Source organism: Labeo rohita, chromosome 17, assembly GCF_022985175.1.
Source record: "Labeo rohita strain BAU-BD-2019 chromosome 17, IGBB_LRoh.1.0, whole genome shotgun sequence".
Lineage (NCBI taxonomy): Eukaryota > Metazoa > Chordata > Actinopteri > Cypriniformes > Cyprinidae > Labeo > Labeo rohita.
In genome coordinates, this window is record NC_066885.1 from 33,389,305 (window position 1) to 33,407,207 (window position 17,903).

Sequence of the window (17,903 nt, forward strand, 5' to 3'; positions counted from 1 at the left end):
CAGTAATTAGAATAACTATGTATGCATGCATATTTGTAATGCTGACTGAACTTTCATGTTGATGAAATTAAGATTGGTGGTGGTTGTAAAGATACTGTTTGTATTTTAGAGTTTCTATAAAAAATGGGTAAAAAACGAAAAATAATACTGATAAGATAACAAAACCACTATGAATTCTAGTACTAATAACAATATAAAACACACTAAGGATTAATGAGCTGCTTGGTTCATGAATATTAATCACGTTGTCTGCGTTCACTCAAACTCATTTGCTGAAATCAGAACAGGGACGATAATAGGTGAGCGCCAGCCAATTAGATTTCCGTTTGTGCATTAGTTCCGCCTACTACCTGAGAAACTGGCAGTTCTTAAAAGCTAAAGAATTCCAAAGGAACTCCGTAATTTTGACAGGAAAATACAACACAGAAAATCGTTTGCATGGTGCATATCAATTCTGCATGGTATAAGACTCTCGCACTCTGTATGTTTCTTTTCATGCGTATGAGACAAAATGACGGCTTATGCGCCTTCACACTAGAGTTTATGGTTTATCAAATACAGGTATGCTGATGAACTGAAAAAAAAAATTATAATAATATTATAATAAATTATAGCAACGCCGCATATTATTGTCAGTAATGGTAACGGCGTTGTTACGGGGGAAACAGTAATTCGTTTGATTGCTCGTTATTGAAAAAATAACGCCGTTTATTTATAACGCCATTATAGCATTTTAGTGCTTGAGTTTTAGAGCCACCAATCTGATAATATTTGAATTATTTGGGTGCATGTGAACATGTTTTTTAATTTTGTATCGCTAACAAAGTCATCACACACATATATAGTATATATCAAGAATATTCAATGTAGTATCCATATACAAGGCATATCCCATCATATTGCCCATCTCTGTGTGAGATTGTGTGTGTGTGTGTGTGTGTCTGCGGTGCTGTGCAGGGCAGCGTGTCAGCTGGAGCTCTAGGGGCCCAAAATTACTGCCTCGCTGATTTACCTCTGAACACTCAGACAGGCCTGAGACACACAGCCTTGCCCGCTGTGCCCACGTCCTTCACTGAATGACAAGGATACACTGCGTGTGTGTGTGTGTGTGTGTGTATCTCTAGCGTTAGCGCTGAGCCTGCAGTGTGGCAGTGCCTGTGAAAGCATGAGCTCTAATCCCCAGATCCTGGACTTCACAGACCACATCAAGAAGCTCTGGAGCAAAGAAATGTGTGAGACACACACAGACAATTAGTCCTCCATAGTGAGGCATTCACAGACAGTGCATTGTATTGCTCTTAAAGACCCTATGGACATATAAACAGAAAATTTAACTTGTCAAGCCATTTTCATTTTTTTATATCCCTAAATTACCCTTCAAAATGATTATGTAAGATGCACTTCCAAATACATTTTCTGGTTAACTGCATCTGTTTGGCTTTTCTTTGGGGTGTATATTAAACTACAAACCTACTTAGAAAAGGGATAAGCACTACTGTGTGTTTGTTATGCTGCGTTGTATGTGAAGGAATTTACATGTAGTATGTCTGCTAGCATAAGGGTAATGTTTGTGAGGTCATGTCTTTTATTGCATAATTAATACAGTGGTCAGTCAGCTCTCAATCTGTAAATGGATTTAAATCCTTAATAAAATTGTGCTTTAGCTGAAATAATCATGCAACAATGTTACAACAATTACAGTAATTATGACTAACCAGTATCCAGGCATATACTGTAAATTCACACTGTTAAAAAAAAAATGACTGAAATTCTATTTTAAGGCAAGACACCATAGGCAATTTTAAGATTTTGGGCTATTTTGCTTTCATGACTTTCAGACGAAAAGAAAACATCTAAAAATCAAGTTTAAAGGAGAAGTCCACTTCCAAAACAAAGATTCACATATAATGTACTCACCCACTTGTCATCCAAGATGTTCATGTCTTTCTTTCTTTAGTCATAAAGAAATAATGTATTTTAAGTTAAACATTTCAGGATTTTTCTCCATATAATGGACTGATATGGTGCCCCGATTTTGAACTTCCAAAATGCAGTTTAAATGTGGCTTCAAACGATCCCAAATGCGGTTTTAAACGATCCCAGCCGAGAAAGAAAACAGCGTAAAATAGCGTAACAATTGGTTATTTTCATAAAAATAATGCAATTGATATACTTTTTAATGTCAAACACTCGTCTTGTCTTACTCTGCCTGGACTGTTTTGTTCCAGTTCATGACAGTTAGGGTATGTTGAAAAACTCCCATCTCATGTTCTCCCTCAACTTCAAAATTGTCCTATATCGCTGTTTTACCTTTTTTTTAAGGGTGTTTGATCTTCTTTGCATGTTCACTTTGCAAAGACTGGGTCGGTACTTCTGCAGTGATGTAGGATGATTTTGAAATGATTTTTGAAGTTGAGTGAGAAAATACGATCTGAGTTTTCGACATACCCTAACTGAGTAGAATACACAGAGTTCAGGGAGAGCAAGATGAGCATTTGAGATTAAAAAGTATTTCAACTGTATTATTTTTATGAAAATAATCAATCGTTTTGCTAGATAAGACCCTTCTTCCTTGGCTAAGATTGTTTACAACTGCATTTGGGATCGTTTGAAGCTGCATTTTGGAAAAATCGGGGCACCATATCAGTCCATTTTATGGAGAAAAATCCTGAAATGTTTCCCTCAAAAAACATGATTTCTTTACGACTGAAGAAAGAAAGACATTAATATCTTGGATGACAAGGGGGTGAGTACATTATCTGTAAATATTTGTTTTGGAAGTGGACTTCTCCTTTAAGTGTTTATTTTATTACACTTTTTCTGTTTACAGCTATTGATTTTGATCATAATACAATATCTATAAAAGTCAGAAATCTCCACTTTACCTCCACTTACTGTACATACACCAAATTTAACAGTTTTATTTCTATGTATGTTCTAGTTTATACGGAGAGGGGTTAATTTTTTGACAGTATTTTCTGATTTATGGAGTGATAAAAAAGAGAAATCCAAACTCCATCTGTACAAACCTTTGACTCAACAAAATAAAATAAGAATGTTAAAAAAAATTTAATACAATATTCATATGTTTAATTAAACATTGTGTTATTTACATATTTAAACATAACATTTCAGAAAACTTGTAATGCAAAAAAACAATTGTGTCGGTGAACTGTGATTATTAACTGGGGAAAGAAACATTATTTTAAAAGAATATTGTTTGAAGTGGTTGATGCAATTGCTGCTAACGTGGCAGTAAAACATAAATATGTGACCCTGGACCACAAAACCAGTCATAAGTAGCACAGGTTTATTTGTATAATGTATGGGTCAAAATTATTAATTTTTCTTTTATGTAAAGATCATGTTCCATGAAGATATTTTGTAAATTTCCTACTGTAAATATATAAAAACTGAATTTTTGATTAGTAATTTGCATTGCTAAGAACTTCATTTGGACAGCCTTTAAGGGGATTTTTATCAATATTTTGATTTTTTTTTTTTTTTTTTTTTGCACCTTCAAATTCCAGATTTTCAAATAGTTGTATCTCAGCCAAATATTGTCCCATCTTAACAAACCATACATCAATGAAAAGCATATTCATTCAGCTTTAAGATGATGTAATGATGCTTATGACTGGTTTTGTGTTCCAGGATCACATATATAATTAATTAAATCAACTAGGTAAGGTATGGTGAGAGGTTAGTTACAGTCTCTACCCTTTTTACCTGAAGAGCTAAACCTGTGTAGTACAAATGGATGAAAATTTTTATATGCAATTAAATGTGTAAATCTTAAATTCAGGCCTGTTTGTGTATGTGTGTGTGTGTACATAAGTGATTAATAATATTTTACTAATTTTGTGCTGTGCAGTATAAAAGCCTCAAAAATGGTGTGTTGAATAACACTGAGCAAGAGCCTTGTAGATATAGGTCTCTTTTCTTTTTATTGTTTATATGCATTTGTACATAGGACATTTAAGGTATAACTGTTGAAATAGTGTAGGACTGGCACTGGTGTAGAAGTACACACTGATCCAGATCTGTCATCCCCAGAGAGAAGAGATGTGTGTGTCTGTACAGCTGGTGTCAAACAGAGAGGAGAGTCTCAAACACAGCGCGTGCCGTTCACCTGAACCTGAGAGAAAATCACTCATTCTGCAGAAGACAGAGGTCTCAGCCACCCTTGTTTCCCCCCCGTCTGCTCATTTCTCTCTTTTATTCTCTTTTTCATCTGATCTGGCTCTTGTCTTCTCCGTACGGGGTTCCAGCGATTATTTTTGGCTCTGAATCACTCTTATTTCTCGCGGCACCATCCTGACTTCCTCTCCAGCTGTTCAAAATAATGTTACTCCAGCTTATTTTTATGGCCACAAAGGACTGAATCTTTCGCTTAATCTCTCGCTTCAGTGTAGACGGTGAGGCAGTTTATGCATAAGATAACATTGTATTTACATTGAAACGATCGTTTTGAGGTTAAAGGTGGTTGTTTAAATGAATGAGAAAATGTTTTTGGAATTTTTTTTTACTCAGAAATTGCTAGTAAATGTAAAAAATAATTACAAAGAAACAGCAAGTAACACTGAATTAAACATGAAATCAGAAAGACTTTAATTTTTTTTTTTTTTTTTTTTTTTTTTTTTTTTTTTGTACAAAATCTTTCAGGATGAAGGCTGACTTCATCACTTCATATTTTTTGCTTGATTTTAATAATGATTTATTAAATATCTGATGTTGATGAGAAGTCAAGCTGTGAAAGCTTATAAATGTTCAAATGAGCCCCCATAGTACTGATGTTACTTTACTGTCTCAGAAATCAGAATTTCATTAAAATAAATAAATATATCCGAAGAAAGTCATTGACGTAAAATGGGCCATGTTGTTTTTAGCAATGGAAATTAAATGTATAGAATTTTAACATGAATTTATGGAATATACTAGGCGCTTTTCTATAAAGCTAATTAGTAATTAGCGGTTGGTTCGGCTGGTTGATTCATCAGCATTTCGATTCCATCTTGTCTGCATCACAAAGTCCATCATTCAGCCTGGATCTCTGCTGACACTGGCCGATGATGCTTGACTATTGGGTCATTGGTTTCCCCATTGCATTCAGATTAGCGCTGGCCTCCAGATCATGAGGAATGTCGGTTTGATGGTTTACCACCACGGACCTTATGTGAACATTCATTTTCGTATTGATAGATTTGTCTGAAACAGTAGCAGATCCTATCTGAGATGATAATGATGTGGTAACAGCATCAGCCTTCTGTAGCATGTAGAACGCGCTTGCAGGTTAGCATAGGTTAAGCGTTCAGTAATTACCCTCTGGTCATCAGAGACTATCACAGTTTTCTTTGCTCTTGCTGCTAGTTTGACCTCATTGCTGCATTCTTGCTTCTTTACAGTCCACCGCTAGGTTTCAGATGCGTCTTTATTTACTCAGACTCTGATCAGCCTTCTTTCCTGCCAGATGCTTTTGTTTGCTCAGGAGAGCTGTCAAGGAAGCAGAAAATTGTTGTTGGTGTTGGTAGTTGTTTCTTCAGAAACAAGAGGACTGTGTGGGTCAGTTTTAGGAAACAGTGCTAACTGTGACTTTTTGCTGATATAATAAACATGAATTTGGTAAACTTGTTCTCATACAACTGGGTCTATGAGACTATCAGCCAGTTCATTACTGTTACAATGTACACGGCCCTCCAAAAGTTTGGAAACACCCCTGGCAAAGTCTGGTTTTGGATGATATCAGCATAAATCCTTATCATATTTTGGTGCAAATACATTAAAGTAACTTTACATTATCATTGAAGAGCAGCAATAATAATTTTCATTTTGATTACATAGTAATGGCAGTATATACATGTCAAAGTCAGACGTGCCCCTTTGCCAGCTGTGATGCCTGGTTACTGGTTTAAACTTGGCCCAGGTTTTTCAAAGATTTTTGGGTCAGCACACCTTAATAGCTTCAACAACTGATTGCCAATTAAGTTTAGAATACAATAAATTTAGGCCCAGATTATGCAGAGCTGTAATAGCTGCTAATGGTGGATATTTTGATGAATCGAAAATTTGTGTTTTTTCTATGTATAAACTGTTTATGTAATAAAATGTGTTTTTGTAGTTTGTGTTGTCCCTTATCAGTGCAAAATTATCACAAATTAAAAAGGATTCATGCCAATATTGTCCAAAACCCCACTTTTCTAGGGCGTTTCCAAACCTTTGGAGGGCAGTGTATTTTTAGTTGTTTGATTAGTTCCTTAGTTTAGTTGTCTATGTTCGCTACTTAGTTTGATTTGTTGCCATAGTGTTTGTTTTTCCTCTTTGCTTTGCTTACAAAGGTGTCACGTTAGTGTTTCTATTTTGTATCAGGGCTCTACGCTTACTTTTCTTGTTAGGAGCACAAAACACATAACTTAAAATTTAGGAGCACAGTCAAAATTTTAGGAGCACCTTCTAATCAATAATCAAAAAATCTGATCAAAAATTAGTCTTCCCATTATGAGGTGATATTTGACTCCTGAAGTGATTTACAGGGGAATTTTGTTTTTACCTTTGTAATGGCATTTTTCTAACTTTATTAAAAGTATGTCATCTTTTATGTCAGTTAAATTATGTTTTAAGCTTTTTAAAATTTCTAATCGAAACAACAGAATAAGAACCAGTAGAATAAGAATCAGTTACCAATCAGTTGACATCAGTATTAACAAAATTAATTTTGGTGGCACAGAAGAACACAAAAGTGGCCTGTAGGTGTATTTTCATTTGTTTAATGAGGCTCAGAGGTGGCTAGAGTGCAACAAAATTCATAAATTCATGTTGAGATTAATGGTTTAAATATTACATTTTAAATACAGAAATATTAAATGATTTATATAACTGAAAAGATCCTTTAAAAATGAAATGATTTGATTCGTTCAAATGGCTGATTCATTCAGGAGCAAAGCAAATGACTGTCTTTATGAATTTGTTTACAATGCACGTTTATTCATAAACGAAACACTGCTGTGTTTGGATGGAGATGTGCAGCGGCTCAGTTGTGACTTGTTTCAGGCTATTTTTGACGACAAAATAGAGCACAACCAGGCAATAGTGTTATAGTCAGACAATGGAGGTCACTTAATATTAATTTCCTGTTTATTTAACTGTTGTATTAAATCAATATTTCATTTACAACCTCCCTTAAAAATCATTAAAAGCTGTCACATTTGTTTAGTGCTCATTACTAAAAAAGCATTTTTCCCCTCAGCGCAAACACAGATATGCTGATCGGGTCACACAGTAATTTTCAGTCGCAAATGCATCCAAAATGGTCGCACTGTAGAGCCCTGTGTATCATTCATTCTTTTGCATTATCATCTAGTGCTTTTGTGATAAAAGTTGTAAATACTCCCTTTCCTTCCACAACTATACCGGATCTCTGCAGCACTTTCTGGTTAGTAACAATGGTAGCTGTTTTACAAAGCTGTAGCCACATATTTAGGATTCAAATTAAGTAAATAAATAGCCATAGATGCATTGGTATTTTTTGTGTGTGCCTCCGTATAGCATCAGTGAATGTCTGACTGTACAGCCGCTACCTCCAGCATTTGAGCCACTGGCGTGATTGTAAATTACTTTCAATGAATGTCTTGCTGTAAAGGTGACTTTGGTGAAAGTGTTTAGAATACTAATGAGTTTGAGAGTGGACTTCATCATCAAAATAATTCACTTGTACTGCAGTTTAGCAACAACATCTTATTGACATCCTTAAAGGTATAGTTCACTGAAAAATGAAAATGTGCAGTCATGCAATATATTTGTATGATGAACAGACACAAATTTAAGTCATTGTTCACAGAAAAGCTTCACATCTGTTTTGAAAAACAGTCATTAAAAAAGCAGAAATGTTTCAATTCATTAATAGATGCGGATTATGCACAACCAACGTCCGTATTCTGTAAAACAGGACACATCACTTCTGTATGTGCTTCGCTAAATATGGAGCTGTTTTACTGATTTTAGAGGAGCTACCAGATGAGCATAACCAATGTCCATCACCTAAAAGCTGTAATTTTTGTATTGTGTTATACATCTACAACTGGTGGAGATGATTATGAGTGAATAACAACTTCTATTTTGTTCTCTTCATCAAACAATTACAAAAAAAAAAAAAATCTTTTGTTTCCTGTTTGAATTTTGAAAGTTTTAACTCAGTAATTATGTGGAAAAGAGCAACTGAAAAAAGTGGATTATTAAAAATGTCTCCTTTTGTATTCTTCAGAGGTCTAGAATGATTTGAGGATGATGGCAGATTTGTTCATTTTGTTGGCTGAACTATCTCTTTAAAAGAGCAGAATCTCTGATCTTTCGTGTGTGTGTGTTTGGAGTTCCCGAGTGTGCAGTACATCAGGAAGGACCCTCATTTCCCCTGTCATTGACTGCTCTTATGTTTTATCTCAGTGGCGGCTGCTGCTTTTGCCCGTTTTCCTGCCAGTGGTTTTCGGCTTCATTTGCCCCTCTAATGAAGATTTAGAGGCTCTGGGGTCTCTGACAGGAAAGAGAGAGAGAGCAGGAAAGAAGGACAGAGGAGGTTATAATGCCAGCGAAAATGTGAAAGGAGACTGAACTTAGGATGAGAAATAAGCCCAGATGGAAAAACAGTGCTAACAAACATCCCATCCAAGGGCATGTCCACATCATGAGCCAAATTACAGTGTTCTGCACAAAGTTAGGTTGATATAAGAATTGCATGAAGTGTAACCAATAAACTGCACAAGGTCAAATAGTGAATTTAAGTGAGATTTTCAGTAATTGTGATTTTTTTTTTTTTTTTTTTAAACCCCCAAAAAATCTATAGTTATATTTAATCTATGAATAGATTATGTCTATTTATAAATTATTTTTTGATTAGTTAATACTTTGGTTATCTTACCATTAAATAGTAATTTTTGCAATTCATTTTTTAATGTTTTATTCAAATATATTTTCCACACAGTTGCATTTTTTTCTTTTTTTTCTTTTTTTAACCCTCACAGCCTTATTTTTGTTCTTGTATAAAATTACATATGGTGCAACCCTTACTACGGTCCAGTGCATTAAATATTCTGCCATGCTGGCTGGTGTTGGCTGATTATCTTGTCGTGTCTTGGTAAATCCATTTAGTATATTAGAGTCTCTGAAGAAAGACACTAATTTATTTGCAGTGTGAACAAATCCACTGCCGTGGAATATGATTTGGGCTGTTCACAAATGTTTTACATGCACAAATTTTTGTCAATTGGAATGAATCCAGTCTCATTTCAGATTCAGATTTTCAGAAAGCTCTGTTTATATGAACCCTAAATGTTGCATTCTGATTCACATATTGAGCATTACATGTCACTTTTGCGTGATATACACTGACCAAAATTATAAACGCAAAACTTTTGTTTTTGCCCCCATTTTTCATGAGCTGAACTCAAAGATCTAAGACTTTTTCTATGTACACAAAAGGCCTATTTCTCTCAAATATTGTTATTTAGACAAATCTGTCTAAATCTGTGTTAGTGAGCACTTCTCCTTTGCCGAGATAATCCATCCACCTCACAGGTGTGGCATATCAAGATGCCGATTAGACAACATGATTATTGCACAGGTGTGCCTTAGGCTGGCCACAATAAAAGGCCACTCTAAAATGTGCAGTTTTACTGTATTGGGGGGGGTCCGAAAAACAGTCAGTATCTGTTGTGACCACCATTTGCCTCACTCAGAGCGACACATCTCCTTCGCATAGAGTTGATCAGGTTGTTGATTGTGGCCTGTGGAATGTTGGTCCACATATGTGAGGTGGATGGATTATCTCGGCAAAGGAGAAGTGCTCTCTAACACCGATTTAGATGGATTTGTGAACAATATTTGAGAGAAATAGGCCTTTGTGTACATAGAAAAAGTCTTAGATCTTTGAGTTCAGCTCATGAAAAATGGGGGCAAAAACAAAAGTGTTGCGTTTATAATTTTGGTCAGTGTATATGCCAGAAGAGATTTTTTAGCAAATATTTCAGTAAATCAAATTGTTTTAGGTCTACACCACCCCTGCCATTCCAGATTGGAATATAAACAGATAAATATAATTATAATTATAAATTATAAACAGATTCTTTGCATGCTTGTAAAAGTAGCTACTGTCATTGTAAAAATCAGATGCCACGTGTGTGAAACTTTGGTGTTAGCAAACCTATTTTGTCTGTCTCCTGTTTGTATTACAGTGGATTTTCATTCCTTTTTTTTGCAACGTGTGCAATGTAAGTGTTGGGATAATAAAAGGCAGCGTCATGCAAAGCGAGCGCTTGCAGTGACCTTGTCATCATTACAAGTGTTGAGTCTCTCTCGTGTCTCCTCCTGAGCGAGCAGCTGTGTGTTTAATGGCTTCATCTTCTCTCACAGAGCACTAAGAACTGGAGGGCGGCCGTGGACCTGACGGGCAGACTGCTGACAGCTCACGGCCAGGGCTACGGCAAGAGTGGCCAACCCACCAACCACACCACTGATTCCTTGCAGGTGAGCTGAACCACTAGGACACTGGGGCCAGATTTGCTAACAGCTTGTGTCAGCACAAACCCTCCTTTTTTTCTACTTTATTTTATCAACCTTTCCAAGGCATGCTTCAACACAAACCCTCTTTTGATGTTAAAAAACTACTGTCAGTGACAAATTAGTAATGAGAAAGCATGAACACAGTTACTTTTGCAACTGATCTTTTTGCATATGCAGTTGTAGAAGTCTCCCTTTCAGATGCAGACATTTATGGGACAACAGTATTCAAATTATTCATGCTAGGTGATTTACTATCAAAACAATGAGTTAAAAAAATGAGTTTTTTTATGATAGTTTTTTCTGTATTTCATTGTAACTAGTGTAATTTAATGTAATACTTTTTTTTAATAATCAGTATGAAACAAAATAATCCTATTCAAATCTATGTGATTAAACAAGTTAGGTCAAAAGTAATCAGCATACATTTCCTAAAATGTAACTGATAGACATTATGCGACTAACTACAATTTTTGACATTGTAATCAGTAACTGATTGCAATTTGTAAGTAATCTACCGTGATCATGATCATGGCTGCTTCTGCTGGCAGAACTCTTGAAATTATTAGTTCACGACATACACTTGTTTATTGTTTTCTTTATATACATATATATGTTATGTCTATACTGTACTGTATAATTGTTAAATTGTAGTAAATAAATTAATTATTTAAAACATTTAAAGTACACTATGCAATCAGTAACATCTGTCTCTAATATTTCTGTATTTTAGCAAAGCGAAATTTAATGAATATTTCAGTGCTGCTGTCACTATTGCATTGTGCAATAAATGTAAATTTAAATACGATTTAAGGAAAACCATTCAAAGTAACCATGATGTATACAGGTGAATGTGATATAATGCATTATTTTTTAGCATTTTTCATATTGTCACATTTATAGTTTCATGCAAATGTTTGGGAACCCCTTACAGAATCTGTGAAAATTTTAATCATTTTTACAAAATAAGAGAGATCATACAAAATGCATGTTATCTTTTATTTAGTACTGCCCTGAGTAAGACATTTGACATAAAATGTTTTTAGGTATAGTCCACAAGACAAAAAAAAGTCTGAAATTATTAAAATAACCCCCTGCAAAAAAATTTAAGATCCATCTTTTCACAAACAATTGAGGACAACTGAGAGATCTCAAATGCAACTATTAAAAAGGTTCAAATGTTCACTGATGCTCCAGAAGGAAACACAATGCATTAAGATGTCCGAATTTTTCTTATTTTGTTGAAATATAATTTTATTCCATTTATTACTGCCTTTCAGAAGCAACAGAAGATACTTGCATGTTTCCCGGAAGACAAATTAAGTACAATTTACCTTGATCTTTCAAATTCAAAAAGTTTTTAATACGTTGTGTTTCCTTCTGGGGCATCAATGAATGTTTGAACCTTTTTTAATAGTTGCATTTGAGTCCCTCAATTGTCCTCTGTGTGAAAAGATGGATCTCAAAATCATACAGTCACTGCTGGAAAGGGTTCAAATATGCAAAAGATGCTGGAAAACTGAAAGAATCTGCAGGACCTGAAGGATTTTCACTGAAGAGCAGTGCTCAGTTTAACTGTTCAAAACAAACAAGGGACTCATGAACAACAATCACAAAACAAAAAATCAGTCATAGATCATCCAGGTAATCACACGCTGTATTAAGAACCAAGGGTTACCAAACTTTTGCAGGGGGTCATTTTAATAATTTCAGCGAATTTTTTATTTATTTTTTTTCCTCTTGTGGACTATATGTAAACATCCTTTATGTAAAATATCTTACCCTGGACAGTGCTAAATAAAATATAACATGCATTTTGTATAATCTCTCTTGTTCTGTGAAAATTATTTTCACAGATTCTGCAAGGGGTTCCCAAACTTTTGCATAAAACTGTATATTTGTGTGCATTTATATTTTTATATTTTGTGCAAAAGATAAACAAAGTACAGGAGTATTCCATGTTTAAATTTAAGGTAAGCATTAAGCAAAATCAACAGCATTTGTAGCAATGTTGATTTACAAAACAAAAATCAATCAATAAGTAAATATTTATATTAAATATAAATATTCTGAAAAAAATAAAAATGAGGCACATACAGTGCAAATGGGAACAATTTCAGGAAAGATATAAGATCGATCATCAACCTTTGAATTGGATTAGATCCAGTAAGTAACAGTATGAATACCAATTGATCTGAGAGCCCATTACTACCACCTTAAATCAAGCATGACACACAGCCTGCTAACTAACATGGGAGTTTCAGCTCTTTCTCACACATGATGCGCTGCACACGTGAAGTGGCCTGAAGCATTGTAGCGCTGTCAGTGTTTTAGCTATCGGTCCAACACCCACTCAGTCCACAGTAACCCACTGCTCTGGAGACAAGTGAATCAAAGCATGCGTTCACTTTGATGTGCCGCCTCACGTGGCTCCACACATACTGCGGCAGAGAAGAGTTACATTGTAATACACCCAGACCAGAAAGCACTGCTTAACTACACTTACAAAAAGAAGTAAATGTTGATTTGCTTTGCTGAAGGAGAAGTCCACTTCCACAACAAAAAATTGACAGATGTACTTACCCCCTTGTCATGCAAGATGTTCACATCTTTTTTTTTTTCTTCAGTCGTAAATAAATAGTTTTTTGAGGAAAACATTTCAGGATTTTTCTCCATATAATGGACTGATATGGTGCCCCCGACTTGAACTTCCAAAATGCAGTTTAAATGCGTCTTCAAACGATCCCAAATACATTTGTAAATGATCCCAGCCAAACGATCGGTTATTTTCATAAAAATAATACAATTTAAATAATTTTTAATCTCAAATGCTCATCTTGCCTTTCTCTCCCTGAACTCTGTGTATTGTGGCTCAAGACAGTTAGGGTATGTCAAAAAACTCCAATTGTATTTTCTCCCTCAACTTCAAAAACGATTTCAAAATGATTCAGTCTATGCAAAGTGAACATGCAAAGAAGATCAAACACCCTTAACAAAAAAGGTAAAACAGTGATATAGGACAATTTTGAAGTTGAGGGAGAACATGAGATGGGAGTTTTTCCACATACACTAACTGTCATGAACAGGAAAAAACATCAGGCAGAGCGAGACAAGACGAACGTTTGACATTAAAAAGTATATAAATTGTATTATTTTTATGAAAATAACCAATCGTTTCGCTAGATAAGACCCTTCTTCCTCGGCTGGGATCGTTTACAACCGCATTTAAACTGCATTTTGGAAGTTCAAAATCGAGGCACCATATCAGTCCATTATATGGAGAAAAATCCTGAAATGCTTCCCTTAAAAAAACATAATTTCTTTACGGCTGAAGAAAGAAAGACATGAACATCTTGGATGACAAGGGGGTGAGTACATTATCTGTAAATTTTTGTTCTGGAAGTGGACTTCTCCTTTAAAGAAGGCTGCTCTCTTCTCTCTACAGCTGTGGTTTGTGCGTCTTGCTCTTCTGGCGAAGCTCAACCTTTTCCAGAATGCAGAGCTGGAGTTTGAACCTTTTGGGAATCTGGATAACCCAAATCTCTACTATGAATATTATCCAACCGTTTACCCTGGAAGACGAGGTAAAGGTTTTTTTGGTTCTTTGAGAAGTGTTACCAAAACATTTTACTGACCCCAAACTTTTGAATGTTGCTGCAAATGTTTTTCAAGCATGCTGTGAACCTGGTGAGAGCAATTAGTTCTTTCTAAAAGGCAATCATGATATCAGCCCATTACCCAACAGAGACGTACTGATGTATAATATAAAACCTTCTGCAGTCGTTCAGGTGAAATGTTCAGACAGTGATGCAGCGCTTGACTCAGGTCTGCGTTGCAGGATCCATCCTTATATCAAAGAGGCGCATGATGAAAGGCACGGCCCCTCGTTTCACCAGCATGCAGTCGGTTTCTTTAGTGTGTTTCTTGACAGAAAAACAGAAGCAGGAATGGAAAAATTGTGCATTTGGTTCCTGCAGAAGAGAAAAACAGCCATTAGTTATGATTTTCACAAATATGTTTCTGTTCTGCATGGCCTAGGTTCGATGGTGCCGTTCTCCATGCGTGTTTTGCACGCTGAGCTCCCTCAGTATCTACAGAAGCCTCAGGAAACTCTGGACCGTCTCCATGGAATAAAGAGCGTCTGTCAGAAGGTGAGCACGGCCCTGACCTGAACTTTACACCTCAGCGCCAGCACCTGCTCGGAAATTTAATTAGCCTCACTGTAATTAGTGTTGTAAAACTTCTGCTCCTGTCCTTTCACAGATCCTGAGTAACCTACAGGAGGGTTTAGCTGAGGACGGGAGTATGATGAACCTCACGCAGGACAACAGACTCGGTACAGACCGCTCAAATCTCTCCTCTACATATAGCGCAAGTCAAATACATAGTGCTGTTGAGTCGAACAGAATGAAAAATCAGTCATCCTTCACTCACCCTCATGTCATCACCCTTTATATTGGTTATTTATGAGATTTCATGGAAGTTATGATATCCCTTGTTACATTACAGCATAGACTTTTAAGAGATGTTCGCAAATAGACTGTACATCTCCTAAAAGTGTGTGGTGAGAAAAGACTGTAAAGCCTATACTGATCATCTTGCACTCACAGACATCAAAGTATTTTTCAAATTTTATAATTGCTCTTAAAGTGAAACAAAAATATGGAAAATGTCAACACTAAGAAGAAAACTGCACTCATCCAGTCTGTTTTAAGGTCAATCACACATATATATAAATGTATAAAACAAACAAACATAAAACATTGCTAATATACAGTAGATTATAAAGTATCTTTATATTAAAAATAAATTTTATTTTTAATATATTTGGAGTTTTAGTTATAGTTTTAGTTTATATTTCCTATTTATTTATTTTTCATATTTATTTTTTGGCCATATTTTATAGTTAATAAAAATACAACTATTCTTTGTTATTTTATGTTAATTAGGCCCATTTGTTAATATTAATAGATGCTTTTGAATTTAATAATGTATTAGTAAATGTTGAAATTAACATTACCTAAATTAATGAAGAATTTTGATTAAAATTATTTACATTTTAACAAATCTAATTTTTGAACATCACTGTTAACCATCGCCTTTGAAGAAGTTTGATTAAAATTATTTGAATGTAAGTTATTTTTACATATTACAAATTATATATTATAAATACTATTTCAATGTTCAATGTAATTATTGTATAATATTTATATTGTATGTAACTTCTAGCATTAAAAAAACACAATTTACATTTTATCCAAAATATATTTTAAGATTGAAAATTGTTTTCCTGCCCCTTGAACTACATTTTTTAATATATTTTGACTTTTTTTAAAAGGATGGCCTAAATTAAATATATTTTTTAAACATCACTATTTACCATCGCCTTTGAAGAATTTTAAATTAAAATTATTTGAATGTAAGTATTTTCACATATTATAAATGATATATTATTAATAGTATTTTAATTTAATTATTTTTTCATTACATTAAAATTATTTTTTTATTGTATTTATATTACATGTAACTTATAGCATAAAAATATTAAAAAACAAACAAAAAACACACACAATTTACATTTATCCAAAATGTATTTTAAGATTGGAAACTGTTTTCCTGCCACTTGAAATGCATATGCATATACATGCATATGTAATATTTATAATATATATTGACATTTTTTTTTTAAAGGATTGCTTAAATGAAATAGATTTTCAGGGTGAAAAAATACAAATACATTCTGTTTGCAACATATATTTACCATATATTTGTAGTTGGATTTCTGATTAGATTCAAACAAATCTTATTTTTTGAACATCACTATTTACCATCACCTTTGGACTTTGAGCCTTTAAGCTTTGTCTGGCCAGTGAGCCTGCAAAATACTTTAAGAAGGAGCCGTAGATGGCAGCGTAAGATCCCGTCTTGAGCCATCCATCAGAGCAGATCACTGATGCGTCTATAAGTCTTGCATGCTCGATTGCCTTCCTCATATGTTGTTTTGGTGAAGACAGAGATAAATACATGCTTCAGCATAGCTGTGATTTCAGCAGCCCCCCGCCTGTGTGTCTGATGTGCTTTCAGTGGGACGGACTCTCTCCGTCATGGGCACACGTCTCTAGCAGAGCTGCCAGGTGCTGACAGACCGGCGGTCTGATGCCAGACTTCTGCCGCCCCCTGTACTCTCACCCTGAGCCGTTTTAGTGTGGCTGTTCATTGCTCATGTTTGCCCCCAGGCAGAATGAGGAGGAGAGGTTAATCAGAGCAGGATGGGTTCAGATAGATACTATACATCCTATAATCCTATAACATCTAAGGTGCCAATTTTGTCTGAGCCGTGGGTGCTTCAGGCTCAAGTCAATATCATTTTCAGGACAATCAATATCATTTTCTGTCCTCCATTTAGTGCTGATAAAATGGCAAAACCCGAAAAAAAAAAAAAAACCTTGTGCCTACAATCAAAAAAATATTTTTTTCAGATTTTTACTCGGAAATGTGTATTAATACCTCAAATATCTTGTATATGATATATGTGATTATTTTGATGGACATATCAAGAAAATAATTTGATTACATTTTTAACCCTGCAAGGCCTGCTGTATCACATTTGATACACAAATACGTCTCTAAATGATCAACATGATCAAACCTTTGCTGATAAACTTGTTGTATACAATTTACTACATGCCTTCTGTCATTTGATTGATAGTTCATACTTTTTTAGCCAGTATAGTTTTAGTACAATTGTACAACCATCCAACATAAATGTAAGAATAACTTTGATATTGCTTGTAGTATTTCAAACTGAACACTGCTGTAGTGAAGCAGCTTGGTTTTACTTGATTATCCAGACATTACTTTTTCAGAAAAACAAGTGAGTCTCAAATATGATCATCAGGATTTTGAGGAATATCATTGGAATGCATTGCATTATATGTTAAATCATCAAACTAACCATTTAGATATCTTACTAAAACACATTATTGGAGATAGAGAGCGACGCCTGATATTTACAGTTGAAGTCAAAAGTTCAGGTCCCACAAATTCTTTGGTTTTTCAGCATTTTTGTGTATTTGAACCCTTTCCAACAATGACTGTATAATTTTAAGATCCATCTTTTCACACTGAGGACAACTGAGGGACTCATATGCAACTATTACAGTAGGTTCAAACGCTCACTGATGCTCCAGAAAGAAACATGATGCATTAAGAGCTGGTGATGTAAACTTTTGAACAAAATGAAGATGTGTACATTTTGTGTACATTTTTCTTATTTTGCCTAAATATCATATATTTTTTTTCATTTAGTACTGCCCTTCAGAAGCTACAGAAGATACTTACATGCCTTCTGTAATAGT

General features: G+C 34.8%; 1 protein-coding gene across 1 annotated transcript in view; it reads left to right on the top strand.

The window, feature by feature from the left end:
- trappc12 (trafficking protein particle complex subunit 12) overlaps positions 1–17,903 on the top strand; it is a 39,865-nt gene that overhangs the window by 14,480 nt on the left and 7,482 nt on the right. The window contains exons 4-7 of the mRNA XM_051133405.1: positions 10,399–10,512; positions 13,991–14,129; positions 14,584–14,696; positions 14,809–14,881. Of these exons, the coding sequence (XP_050989362.1) occupies positions 10,399–10,512; positions 13,991–14,129; positions 14,584–14,696; positions 14,809–14,881 (439 nt within the window). The remainder of the gene's footprint in view (positions 1–10,398; positions 10,513–13,990; positions 14,130–14,583; positions 14,697–14,808; positions 14,882–17,903) is intronic.